Source organism: Mytilus californianus, unplaced genomic scaffold (assembly GCF_021869535.1).
Source record: "Mytilus californianus isolate M0D057914Y unplaced genomic scaffold, xbMytCali1.0.p SCAF_7, whole genome shotgun sequence".
NCBI classification, from domain to species: domain Eukaryota; kingdom Metazoa; phylum Mollusca; class Bivalvia; order Mytilida; family Mytilidae; genus Mytilus; species Mytilus californianus.
This window is the reverse complement of record NW_026262723.1, coordinates 22768042-22783176: the sequence shown is the minus strand read 5'-3', so window position 1 is coordinate 22783176 and position 15135 is coordinate 22768042. Positions and strand designations below refer to the sequence as shown.

Here is a 15135-nt window from a genome sequence, read left to right as displayed (position 1 = left end):
GGCCCCTAATTCCTTAACTGTTGGTACCATAACCCCCAAAATCAATCCCAACCTTCCTTTTGTGGTATTTAACCTTATGGTCAAATTTCAAAAAGATCCATTCACTTAAACTAAAGTTAGAGTGCGAAAACCAATATGTATTCGGACGACGACGCCGGACGACGACGACGACGACGCCGGACGACGACGACGACGACGACGACGCCAACGTCATACCAATATACGACCACAAAATTTTTTTGCGGTCGTATAAAAATTGACCAACAATGACTCCAGTAAAAATTACTTTACACATCTTTCAAAATTCTTAAATTACACAATACTTTAAACAATTAAAAGTTTTCTATTCCTTATGTCCATCCCACAGCCAATAAGAGGCAGTTCTAATAGTTTTCTGTAGGTAACTTAACTGAAGGGATGGTTATATACTAGCAGACAAATTGGCATACAAATTTCAATTAGGAATCATAAATTTGCAGAAATGGAAAAGGATAATTTTGATTATTGGAGTGATCCATGAAAATGAGCAATTTGTTTATTTTCCATAGGTACTAAATAGTGAATGGCATTCTGTGGTTTATCATTGAATTCAACATATATATGTGTGTGTTATAATAATGGTTTGAATTGTGTACATTTAGAATTAATATCTTACAGTATAGGACATTATAATTGTTACTGTTACAAAAATGACCATTGACTATTAGAAGGATTTAAAAATACATAAAGAACTTTATAATATTCTTGAAACAATGCTCTAACAAGTTATGAACTTCCCTACTATTGAGATTTTCTGTACAAGCCATTTGAAATATTTTGTTTTGAGCCTATAACTTTATAATAATTACAACTAAAAAAATGATCATACAATAGTTATGCACTGGATGAATTATCTCCCTGTGATTTAAGTGAATTGAATTCATTCACACACCCCAGCAAAGCATTGTATACTTATTACTGCCATAATGAAAAATCATCATGAAAAATTTTCTCCCCTTTGTTTTTCAATGTATTGATTTAATTCCAACAATTAACCTTGACACTAATGACATTAAATGATATGTAACACTGATGTCGCCCTTCACAACATTCTTCACATAGAGGACATAATAATGAAAATGATAGTTGAGCCTATTTTTAGACCTCGTTTTATCATGTTCATTATTTCTTCTAGTTTCACAACTTTGTAATTGAAGAACAATCATCATACACTCTCTCAAAACAGTTTGTTTCTGAATAATTCACAATTTTTAAAATGTCATGACGACCAAGCTCCAACAAAAAATTTCGTAAGTTGTAGAAATTGAATGCACATGCATTTTCGTATTTGCTTGATAACAGTTTCCAATGACACAGAACCACTCTTGCAGGCCATTCTCTTTGTGTATAACAAAAATATTGTATGATTTCAATGTCTCTGCACTTTAAACCTAAAATAGAAAGAAATTAAGATATATCCTGGTTAGAGTAACGTAATGTATGTTTATTTACAATAGTTCATGGTTGAATTACAAGATAATGATGTAAAGTACGTAATACTCAAACCAGGAAGTAAAAACTTTATTAAATTTTAATTATCAGCGTTAAGTGATGTTTTAAAGAAAATTATTACCACAAAACTATTTTTAACACTAAGATACTATTTCTATAATTTTTAGAAACACATTATGGATCAAAATATAAACATATCCATGTACTGAATATTTTTAAATTGTATGTTTTTATGGGAAATACCCTGAAAATATAATTTATTGATTCAGTGCAGAAATGGTATACATACCAAAAGCAATTTTTATGACGTTATAACATCTAAGTCAATTGGTTTCTAGTGGATAGTTGTCTCATAAGCAGTCATACCACATTGTCTTATTTCATATTAAAGTACATTTATAAAAATAAAGTTTACCAGTATCATCAAGCACAAAACCAAATAAGCAATTCCGTGACAACATAATTTTTTTCCAAAAGAAGATAATAAATAAAAAGATAAAAAAGGTCCAAAATATTTTCTGACTTCTGAAATGACAGGCATTAAAGTATGAATCCTAAATAAAACCTAAGTCATGATTAAGAGGATAGTGTTCAAATTTTGTGAGAACACTGTCTGTATTTACAACTCAAAAACTGGGAGAACTGCAGATTGTGTAAAAAGATTTAATATGCATACTATTCCTATTTTATAGGATGGTATCTGGCATGAACAGGAGAGGCCCTGGAGTCATTTTAAGATATGTCAAACCATTTCTTATTCTTACCTATCTTTTCAGCAAAATCTCTCCAATCTTTCTTCATACAAGCTGGACTTTGGTCTAAGCTGAGGTGGATAATAACAGCACAGAGCTGGGACCAGGACAGGTCAAGGTCCATTGATAGTTTCGGACTTTTCCTTTCCATCATTAGCTGTACTGTCAGGCACAGCTAAAATCAAAGTAATATTAATCAATTAACATTGGTTTATCTTACCAATCAAAGTTTGCTCAAGTTTTATCAATAAATTATACCCAGTTTTTACAAGTCGGAAAAAAACTTCATCACAACAACTTTTATAGTTGACATTCAAAAAAGGAATGGGTTTGTTTTACCAATCAAAAAATATCATCATCACAATTATTGGTAAATGATAATTAAAATAAAAGAAGAATTTGTCTGAGGACACAAATGTCCAAATCTTAATAAAATTGAGAATGGAAATGGGGAATATGTCAAAGAGACAACAACCCGACCAAAGAGCAGATTACAGCCGAAGCTTCCAACGGACGGAAGGATGGAAAGACAGATAATCAAGGGTAACACTTAATGCCCCCATTGCTTACGGTGGGGCATAAAAACTGACATGATTCAGATGATTCGTGTATATTTAATATTTCAAGAAAACAATCATATGATGTACTTCTGTTAAAAGATTAAAAACAAAATCTCCTATGTTTTATAAAACGATTAATTCTGAATGATAAAAATGAGAATCCTTTTTCAATAACAACTGACCAATATCTTAAGGAGCAAGTTTTTTTGTTGCACCAACTTATATGCTAGGACCAAAAAGAAATCGTAGAAACAAATCAAATTTATATTGTTAGAGGGATGTCTTTCAATATCGAAGTTTCTTTAAATTATTTCTGGTACAGCTTTGTGAAAACACCTAATTGTTAACATTATGTTGATTTCATTATGGTATAACATTGACTATATTCATATTCAAACACCTGAATGGAATCCTCAAGTTCCAAAAAATTTGAATTTAAAAAAAAAGTAACAAATTTTTGGTTTAGAAGTATAAAGATGCTAGAGGTTACTGATGTTTAAACCTCTGATGCAATGTTTGTTGTAACAATATGTCTTGTATGATTTTTGATGAAAATTATATCACAGGTTTTTAACAATGCAAGACAATGTAAGTGATCACTATGTGTCACTACAGCTTCACCTTCATGCAAAACAATGAAAAGAATTTCTGTAGAAAGGACGAGTATGTTTCTGTACCAAAGCATATTTTCAATAAATAAAGTGTAAGTCAGGGTTCTCAATAAGGATTTTTGTAGGCAAGTCTAGAGAATCACCCTCTTAATCATGGCTAGTCCAACAGTGGGAAGAAAAGCAAAATCAATACCATTATAGCCTTTAAAATTCATTACTGTGGATTCATTATTATTCGTTGGATACCAATTTTCTTGGGTTTCGTGGGTACAGGTGAACCACGAATTCAAATGTTCAATGAATTACAAATGTTAATTTGGCTTTGTATGCAGAGATTGGCAAAACCACGAAATCAAATATCCACGAAAATGCAAGTGTTCCTCAATCCATGAAAATTGATACCCACGAAAATAAATGAATCCACAGTAATTAAGTTTCTATGAAAAAATAGAGAAAGATAAAAGAAGAATGTGTCTGTGGACACCAATGCCCCTAGTTTCATAAAAAAAACATGAGGCAAACTTAAGTTAGAGAGCGGAAACGAAAATGGGACGGACGGAAAGACGGAAGGATGGAAAGACAGACAGTCAAGGGTAACACTTAATGCCCCTGTTGCCTAAGAATTCGATGATTCTTTTTGAACTTTTGCTATAAAATGATGATCATTGGACCCAGATACAACATTGTACAATATTGATGCATCTTTGGACTCACCAGATAAAAACATGATGATCATTAGACACAGATACAACATTGTACAATCTTGATGCATCTTTGGACTCATCAGATAAAAAAATGACGAGTCAAGACAGATTTGCATGAGTCCAGGCTTTGTGATCATACAAATTTTGAGTACTCAGACTCAACCAAACAAAAAACTGGATTTGGTGTTTCAAGCACAAATTTTTTACTCGGATTACTGAATAAAGTTTTGTGACCGAGAGCCCTGGACTTATGGACTCATCTCAGTGAGCATCCTGAGTGTAGATGCAACACAGTCTATCCTACCTACATAAATTAAATACTTGGATTAAATTGAAGGTTTTATTAAGTACATTTAGATTTATGTTGTCGATGTCAGAGGTTTAAATGAATTTCCTAATATAGAATAAAACGCTTCATTAACGAATAATATGAATGTAAATTTAACCTTCAATTAAATCCAAGTATTTAATTTATGTAGGTAGGATAAACTGCGTTGCATCTATAACTTTTGCCTAGATGTGAAGTGCATTTCTCACAAATATTTAAAATTTAAATTCCAGTGCTCAATTTTGTTTAATAAGAAAAGTCTAAAAGTGACTATAATTTTCATAAACTGTTGTTACAGAGACATGTCTCACCAGTCACCATTAATTATTAAAAAAAAGACAATCTGATGGACATGGTTTATTTATTCAGTCGAGAGACCATTTTCTAGTAGCCAGGGCCTGAAAATAATTGTCAAACTGGTATGTACTGATAGTAATGCAACTTTATACAAAAATCATTGATCTATCACAAGTAGTACTTATCAAACTGACGTAAGCAAAAAACTTAACATTGAAAATTGCTAATTAATTCAAAGTCACTGGACCATGACTTAGAGGGCAGGGCCTCAAAATAGTCTTTAAACTGATATGTACAAATAGTAAAGCAACTTTCTATTAAATATCAATAATCTATCAGAAGTAAATCCTATCATATCCTTTGTTTTTGTATTAACTTAAGCAGAAAACTTAACAATTGTTGACGCTGTCACCTGAAAAGCAATACGTATGTCTCGCTTTCCGTTCCTCGACGAAATTCCGCGACTTTCTTCGCAGGCGAGACAATAAAAAGTGCTCAATTTGAAAGCTTGATGATGGTACTCATACAACCTAATTAAAATTAAATCTCTGCACATGCTCAATTTTTTTTCTTGGTCGCTGCGTGGGAGCATAAAAAGATGAGGGAGTGCTGAGATTTAATTTTAATACGATTGATACTCATAAGAATGAATGGGAGTGTGTCTATATTGTGTATAGCTACATTGTATCATACCGAATTTGAACAAATGCACATATGTGATAACTGATGTGTGCAATTCTACTTCCCTCTCTAATATGAAGGTGTAAATGATTTACATATTATATAATCTTTTTTAGATCTGATGATCTTAAGTGTCAGTTATTGAAATATAAATCATACTGAATTTGATGCATTTAAAGGACTTTTTGAATAAAAAGAACAAAGATGAAACTAAAATGATTGATTGATGTTGGTTTAAAAGATGAATTTGAATACATAAACTATGTCCAGGAAAAATAGATTATATCAAACACAAGCAAAATGTCATAATAGTATAATACATACATCACCATTCCAGTATTCTGTTTCTGATACTGCTTTCTTATTACACACCTTACTCCTGGTAGTTCTGTGAAAAGAATATGTGCATATTGTTGAAATTTACAACTGTCTCGTGGTACCACAAAATGATAACACATGTTTTGTCTCAAACACCCTGTAGTTCTGAAGAAAGTCACAAAATACCCCCTCCTCCCCTTCCTAGTTAAGTAACAACATGTGCATAAAAAGTTGGCCTACCATTTTTTAATTGATTTTAAACCATTGAATGAATATAAAAATGCTATACCATATTATTTATTAACCTTTCATACTGGTACTGCAAATTATGTATTCCTTACCTCTCTTTTGGTTTAAATTTCTAATCCAGATAAAATTTCATCACAGAAAGTAAAAAATAGATTTTGGGAAAAAACAAATACATCTTAATTCAAATATAATTTCAGATTAAATTTAATATAAAAAGGAAGGCAGCTGATATCCAGAAATGGACTTTGAGTTAGTCTGCTTCACAACTTCTGATTTTTTTTACTTCCAACTTCCTTAACTCTTATATGTAGATACAGTGGTTTTTACCAATGAACTTATCTTCAGACCATAGAAGTACAACACACATTATGACATTTTGATGTATTTCAATAACTACCATACAACCTGGAAAAATGCAGTTAATTTAGGATATTATCCATTGTTTCATTATAAGTAACATTATTGTACTTTTAACTTTTACTCTGAAATACTGTGAACAATAAGGATATCTTAGTAAGGGAAAATTAATTTTAAGTTTAGAGTCAGATACGAAATGATAGAAAAGAGATTCTTGGAAGGTGATATAGCTTATAAATAAATAAGTACCTCATGAAAATGTCATCTTCTTCGCACATTTTGAATTCATTATCCCACCACTTTTCATGTTTGTTCACAACTTCAAAGTCAACATCAGTAATATTCAATCCTAAATGTCTTTGTCTATGAAAACGCTGTAAAATTCTCACTCTATTATTGGAATATCTTACCCAGCCCAGATTCTTATAATAAATTCTTTGATATTCGCTATCATCACTCGAACAACTGTTTCTATTTGGCAGGTCATTATTGCACAAATTATTATCTTGTTTGTGTGGACAAAGAACATCCACACTCTCTGCCCTAATCAAATGCCCTTGTGGAGGTCGTGAATTACAACTTGGAGGATTGACGGGATCACTTTGATTCACAATAACCAAAGTATTCCCATCTGAATTCTCCATTGCTCCAATGTTCGTGTCATCATGTGGAGCTGGTGGAGGTACTGTACTTGAGTCATCCCATGTTCTATGTCCCATTGTGAAGGGACAAGTAGTTGAAATTTTATCACTATTTATGGTTTCCTCACTCACAGTTATAGAATCGACCTCGAAAGACGATGACTTGTCTGATATAGAACTTCCTTTACCATCATCAAAGTTCCCTTCACTTGAATTTTCCGAATTCTCCACTGCTTCATGATTTTTTTCATGGTGATGAGGAGAAGGCAGTGGTAATTGATTATTACCACATGTTGATGATGACCCCTCAATATTACAATGAGATGAACTTTCAGAAAAAACACTACCCCCAGATAAAGTTTTCTGATCTGTCAGCCATTTAAGTACATCTGGGCTTGGGTCACTTGTCATTTCAACACAATGTTCTTGCTGATGGATCTCTTGTAGCTGATGACACAGATGAGTTCTGAAATCATAACCCTTGTCGTCTCCCGACATCGATGATCTCAGATTAATAAGATGTACATGCTGAAATTCTACAAAAGCAAAGAAAAAATTAATTATATATTTGCTGCTATAGTTAAACAAAAAAAAATTATGAGAATTATAGCCTATGTTGCTCATTGAAAACCTTTACAAGTAGATACTTACTCTCTAGCCTTTAGGTTTAAAGGGAACTGTAGTGATGGAAAACCAATCTCCTTACTATACACCTGATTTATACTTAAGGGATGGTATTTTATTATTGTTGTGTTTGCTTGCTTGTTAAATTAGTCTGTTCATTTGTGTGCCCTCACTTTGAACACACATCTCTTTTAAAAATGCTTAAACCAGTGACCAGATTTCAATTAAACATTCAAAGAATTTTAAGCACTGATTGAATGGCCCTATGCATGTCCTTTTTCAATGTTTATTTCAATTATTTTTACCCTGCCATATGAAATTATGGGCTTTTCAAATATCTATACAAATTAAGATTTTTTTATTTTTTTTTTAAAGTTTATAGTTTCTATTACAAAATAATTACAAGAATAAAGGAAAATATACCTGCACATTGACTTTTTTCTACAATTTCCATATTAATTAATCTCTTCAATGGATTAACCAGAATTTCTTTGAATTCAAGATTGCGTAGCTGATGATAATGTAACACATTTAATTTATTATCTAACACAGAAAAGTTTGTCTTTCTTAAGATAACACGGACAGGTTGTTCATTATTATTTTCAACACTGTACATAAACCACTGCTTCATCACTTTACCTGTAAATAGAAACAAAATATTTATAGAATAACTAATCTAAGAATTCAAATAGAGAAAAATATTCAACGAGTGACCGAACAACACATTGATTAGTTATTCTTTTTATTACATTGGCAAATGGTCTTTTTTCTGAAATTAAACTAGAATATGTAAGGAACTATATCTTTTACTAAGCATTCACAATTTGTTTTGATCCAACGTCGTGACAACGCCTATTGTTGTATGAAGTAAGAGGAGTGAAATAACCACGTTTATTTCACATGTGAAATTATCGGTTTTTATTTCACTGGGAAATCAATGTAATTCATTGCAACCAATGTAATAAATATATATATCTATTTTCGTGAGTATCAATTTTTGTGGAAACTTGATTTCATGGTTTTAACAAATTCTGCATGATCAGAAATTTGTATTTTCTTGAACACTTGAATTAGTAGTTACCTATATACCCACAAAATCCATAAAAAATTATACCCTGTGTATAATAATGAAACCACAGTACTCGGACTGACTAAAACTATTAATATAACTAAAAGATGTCTGACTGACCGATTGGCAGATCGATTGATTAGAGAATTGACTTGAAATGTTTGAGTCTGCTTGATGAATGAATTGACTTATCAGAACACTGACAGGCAATTGATTGATGGATCATGAGATCAATAAGGACTTTTTGATTGGTTGTTTATACGATTGAATTGAGTTTAGTACCATTTGCTGTTTAAAATCAATATTCTTTTGCATGGTGTTGTCTGTTCTGCTTTAGTCGTCTGATTGTCCCCCTTGTTTTTGTCTGATACCTTTTTTTTCTAAACATATGATTTCATTTATTGGTGGATTGTTGGTGTTTAATACTCAGCACTCTTGCCTATATCGTGGTGTCCAGTTTTAATTGGGGAAGGAAGCAGTAGTGCCCTGAGATGACCATACCTTCAGCATCAAATGTAAATTAACATACAAAGTATATATAAGTAGAAAGATCTTGATTTGTGACATTGGTTTTTATTTGTCACAAACAATTTGTAAAATTGAATAAAAAGAGATGTGGGGTATATGTCAGTGAGACCCAACAACACAAAACACCTAATGAAAGCTTAAGTTCAACATATGCTCTTCAACAATTAGATAAGTACCTATCCATTATATATCAAGCTGCCCTTAGCCTAGGGCAGCTATGAATGAACTCAACAGAGACAACACCAAATTCCCTGTGACAGGAGCAAAATGATTAAAATAATGACATGTACCAGTCCCATAAATATTTGACCCTCCTGTCTTAATACTTATAATTATAATATCATCATATAGACCTACCAAATGTTTTTTCAAGTCTTATGTCTAATTTTTTTAGATAAGAAGTTTTTCCAGGCACCACTCTGTCAAACAATTTAATTCTGTTTGATCCAAGGAACAAACGATCAGGACTTTCATCCTTATATATAACAATCGTCAAACACAGAAAGTTTTCATATGCTTCTTCCTCTGTCTTCTGTCTTAGACAAACAAATGGTTTGGATTTCTTTAATTTCTCTTCCAGTATACTAAGTTCTATCTCTTCTAATTCAAAGAAACAGAACTCCTCTTCTTTAAAGGTTCGTATAAATGGTCCAACTTGAATTGAATCTGAAAGTTAAAATAATTCATATACTTCATTGTTAGATAACTCCGTCATATACATGAATTTACATTTTCTTAAAGTGATAAATGTAAAACTATAAAGAGATTAATATGTGCCAATATCAGGAAAATTTCATTTGATTTTTTGAGAATTTTTCCAAAATTTGCCGATTTAATATTAAATTCAATAGCATGTATAACTTAGTAAAAAGTGTCTCCTTAAATAACAGCATTCAGAGTATTCCAGCACAAAAAATCTGTAGCTCTGTTTTTAACTTTCTGCTACATTGACTTGAATTAATTAGATTAAGTGTAATAGTTCACAAATTCTAGAGGATGAATTTTAATGGCATGAATTGTCAAGAATCAGACACCCCCATTTTGCTACCATTACAGTGTCATTGAGCTTTGAAAAATATCATCATTCAACACATTGTATTTTTGAGCTAGTGTTAGTGTATCATTAACATTTTTTAAAGAATAATCTAACTGTTAATTTTCATGTGGGGTAGCCATTACCACCCTCATACTGAGCAACTAAAAAAGATCATTTTGACTTCATATCATGCTTCGATGGCATCTATATAGTTTAACTGCAAAGATTAGTTTTCAGATAAATTTTATTAATCGGACACAATCACAAAGCCAAATACATTTCAAAATTTATAAAAGTAAACCATTATAGGTCAAAGTACGGCATTTATTTATTAGATAATGAGCACATTTAATCTATAAAAGGATGCATGCCTGTTTTAAGTAGAATTATTATCTACCACCATAGGTAGGTCACCCCAATTAACACCTCACAAGATAAGTTTTAAGAAACCAAATGACTTAGCTTATTAACAGTCAGGTGACTTTGTATAATGACATATCTGATAACTGATAACTGGATAAGAGTCTGGAGGCTATAAACAAAAGAAGATTATGTGACATAATTTTCTTCCTCATAAACCATTTGAATGATTTTTAATCAGAATACTTTTCTCCAAGATTTTTAACCTCATTATAATTCGGCCTGTATTGAAAACAAAATAAATAGTAAGTCTAGTAAAACCATCAAATATAGTCATTATGACTACCTTTCACCTTGAAGTTTTACCTTTGATAACTTTATTGGATTGTTACTACCCTATATTACATTTTTTGTACTTTGTAAAATGTAGATTACCCCTGCTTTATAAATTATCATTCATGAAATTTCAACAATTGTAAAGATTTGTTAAACTATAAGTTTTATTATGAATAGGAGTGCACTAAAATTTGTTCTAAGGTTAAACGAACAACAGAGAAATATGAATCAAATGTACTTTTTGTAAATTTCAAATTTTCCAAATCTGACTAAGATCCACAAAAACATGATTTTGAGCCAGGGTTTGAGCAAAGATTTTTGTTTTATTGACATCAGAAAAAGAAAATTTGTTATTTGCAAGTGCAGTCCAAATTTCTATATTATAAAAACAAATTTTTGACATTCACACTCATGAGAAGAACTTTTCATCAGTCTTTATCCAAGCAAAGCTTCCTTCTTAAAGTGACACATGTTATTATGACATGTAAGATTCCAAATATGTGCCTATAATACTGAGAGAAAAAAGTTCTCTTCCTTTTTCCATTTCTTTTGTTTATACATTGTTATTAATTGTTATGCAAAATATTTATCTTCATCAAATGAATTAGTAAAGACCAAGGTCTAGACTTAAAAGTCTGTTTTAATTGACACTCCACAGTCAAAATTCCATGCAAAAGTAAAATAGGTAGATCAAGGTCCATGATATACAACAATATGTAGCTATGAAAGCATTTTTTAGTAAATGTGTGAAAATAAATTGATTTTGGTCAATTTAAAATGGTTTTCTGACCAACAAATATATAGCTCATGTGAGAGATAACTAAATAATTTAACAGTGATGACAGTGTTCATCTATATGAACAACACCTCCCATATAATACATATGCACACTAGGGAAGGTTTTTTAAATCTTAATATTTCGCCAGTGTACAAATGATGTGTGTCATAACTATGCAATTTTTCAATTTTTGTGATATGTTGACGAAAATTTGGAACTAAACGATCATTTGACCCCAAAATTTATGGTGAAGACTTTGCACATACTCATTAATATTTATTTAAAAACAGCTAAAATAATCAAGATTTTAATACATATTCTTAATTTTTTAGCCAAATTAGGCCAAAAATAGTTCACCTCCACTGCTTTTGAAATTTTGTATATCTATGTTCAAGCCTACAGAGATTAAATTCTGAAGAATTTTACCTAAGTTATTTGTTTGAAGTTTTGTCTGTTGATATAATTACTAATAGACTCAAGGACATTTATTTTATGTAAACAGTAATTGTATTTTTAAATGTGTCATTTGGTTTTAATTACTGTAGTGCATGATCAATGGAGACTGGGTTTCAATCAATATAATATATAGGTATATTTTCACCAGGAACTGTTTTGGCAACAAACGTATACAATGGTAGATTTCAATAAAAATGGGAAGTAAAAGTACAACCGAAGCAAATAGAAAAAGTAAACAACTGACTCCAATCACACTTGGACCTATGTTTCTTACCAATTAGAGTGTGACATTATAATGTCTAAATCAAGTTCTCTTTTGCAATGAACTCATTTTTCTCTATAGTTAAGGGTTAAATGATAAATTTAATGTCAAAGTTGTCATTTTATTAAACAATGCATTAACCTCATTTTATTTTGGATTTTTGGATTTGTTTCTTTCTCAAGTTCAAGACTTCAACAAGATTGACTATTAGTCTAGATTTTTAAAACTACAATTGATATAGATATCAAAAAAATAAAAAGATGAAATTTATTTCCTGAACATAAAAAGATTTTTTTTGTATCAGGTAATGATAACGGTCTGTATGGCGGTTGATAGAATAGAGAATAACAAGTTGCTAAAATATAATGAATAGAGAAAAATGGCCCAAAAATATAAAGAATAGAGAAAAATGGACTAAAAAATATAAAGAATTGAGAAAAATGGACCACAAATATAAAGAATAGAGAAAAAATGGACTAAAAAATATAAAGAATAGAGAAAAATGGACCAAATATATAAAGAATAGAGAAAAATGGACCAAAAATACAAAGAATAGAGAAAAATGGACCAAAAATATAAAGAATAGAGAAAAATGGACCAAAAATACAAAGAATAGAGAAAAATGGACTAAAAATATAAAGAAAAGAGAAAAATGGACCAAAAATATAAAGAATAGAGAAAAATGGACCAAAAATATAAAGAATAGAGAAAAATGGACTAAAAAATTAAAGAATACCCCCTCTAGACAATCATGATAACTTACATTCTTTTTCTTTTCTTTTTGACTTATACAGTCTAAGGTAGACGTTTTCCTAAAAAGAAATAAAAAATAAACTTTTAATGAGTATAGAAACAGATGTTTATAACAACTAAAAAAATCCAACTTAAGTTAATTTTAACCCTCTATAATAAATAGTTCCTTTCCTATTGTTTTATTTCAACTGGATATCTGCTTGCGTCATGTTGCGTGTCACTGTGATTTAATTTGTACCCGTAATTTTGTTCACACAGACATGAAAAATCATAAAAAATTTCCTGAATCAGGAAGAGAAATAAGCTGACATTTAAATTAATTAAGGTTCATTGCATTTCAATACAAATCATACAATAATAAATGTTATAATAAATCTTCAGGGTCAAGCTGGTTACACAATACATAATAAGACTTCTTTAAATGGTATAAGAGATAAATATTATAATTTGATATTATATTTTTTTCAAAAGGATAGGAAAATCAATCATTTCACAGAAAAAATTTTTCCCTCTGAAATACAAAATTTCCCTACAGAATGAAACCTGTACTTAACAATAGAGAAGAAAAGATTTGGAGTGGGTGTACATAATGGAAAAAAAAATTAACAAAGTTGTCATTGGAGCTGAACTTTTTTGCTGCATTTAATTACGACAGTTGCTGAAAAATGTAGTGCGTTCCAACTACTGTTTTTTTTTGTATTATGCTCATTAAAACTTAAACAAATGTCCAAAATTCATAACTAAAATTCAAAAGCAGTTGAAGGTTAAAAAGTTGCATACATGGGCATTTGACGTGAGAAAAGTGCACACACATGCAAAAACTTTTGCTATACAAATCTGAAAATGTTAAACTAGTTTCACAGATGAATCTGTTAAGCTCAGGTTAGCAGATTCTAAATGAAACAATTCAACATATAAATGATTGAAGTATTCCTAAAGCTAGCAACTTTTCTTCAAAAAAATGAAAATCCCCTAATTTATTAACAATATTACCTGTTTAAGGTGACCACCCCTGTCAGACAATTTGTTGACAATATTACCTGTTTAAGTCGGACAGTTTATTGAAAACATTACCTGTTTAAGGTGACCACCCCTGTCAGACAATTCATTAACAATATTACCTGTTTAAGGTGACCATCCCTGTCAGACAATTTATTGACCACATTACATGTTTAAGGTGACGCCCCCTGTCCGACAATATATTGACAATATATTACCTGTTTAAGGTGACCATCCCTGTCAGAATGATAATGTTTTCCGGTATACAGTATTTTTGGACTCATTTTTCATTTCTTCCATTAGTATCCTGCAATAGAAAAAAAGACATGTTAAATCCTTTCTGTTTATTACACATACATTTTAAGGTTGCCAAGTGTTAAAAGTTGATCCTGTGATGCAAACATTTTAACCAATGTTTCTTTATACAGAACATATAGAATAAGATAAAGCACAATTTTTGTCCTTAATTTGGTCACACCTATATACAGCCAATAAGGACCAAATATTGGCTAATATGACATTGAGTGATAATGTTTAGAAGGATGTCATTGTGTGGCCTATAAAATAACAATAGAAACTTTAAGGCAAAATTGTGTAAAAGGTTTCACAGTCCCAATGTGTATAACCAGTGGTTGTTGCTGTCTGTTTAAAAATGTAATAAATTCATTTATCATATAAAATATGATCAAAATTTGTTTTTTAAACTTTATTTTTATTCAATTGCTATTTATTCATCAGGAAGAAGATTCTATCCAAGTTTCATAACATGAAGGTTAGATAAAGATATTGATGTCTAAAAAATTTAACCATAGATGTGTGTAAAATGTTCAGTGCAAAAACTGATCATGTCACAAACAAGTTTTTATATTTATACAGTCAATACAATTTGACTTTGTGAATTGCATGATTACAGTTTAAAACATTTTAATAGAAAACTGATAAGGA

General features: G+C 30.6%; 1 protein-coding gene across 1 annotated transcript; it reads right to left on the bottom strand.

The window, feature by feature from the left end:
* Nucleotides 1–203: 203 nt before the first annotated feature.
* On the bottom strand, nt 204–14360 carry LOC127709833 (uncharacterized). Its single transcript, XM_052215493.1, has 8 exons — nt 14313–14360; nt 13202–13250; nt 9568–9876; nt 8037–8252; nt 6598–7525; nt 5749–5812; nt 2256–2418; nt 204–1430 (listed from the first exon to the last, which is right to left on the bottom strand). The coding sequence occupies exons 4-8, from the start codon at nt 8242–8244 to the stop codon at nt 1177–1179; spliced, it is 1617 nt and encodes a 538-aa protein (XP_052071453.1). The 5' UTR covers nt 8245–8252; nt 9568–9876; nt 13202–13250; nt 14313–14360; the 3' UTR covers nt 204–1176.
* Nucleotides 14361–15135: the final 775 nt, after the last annotated feature.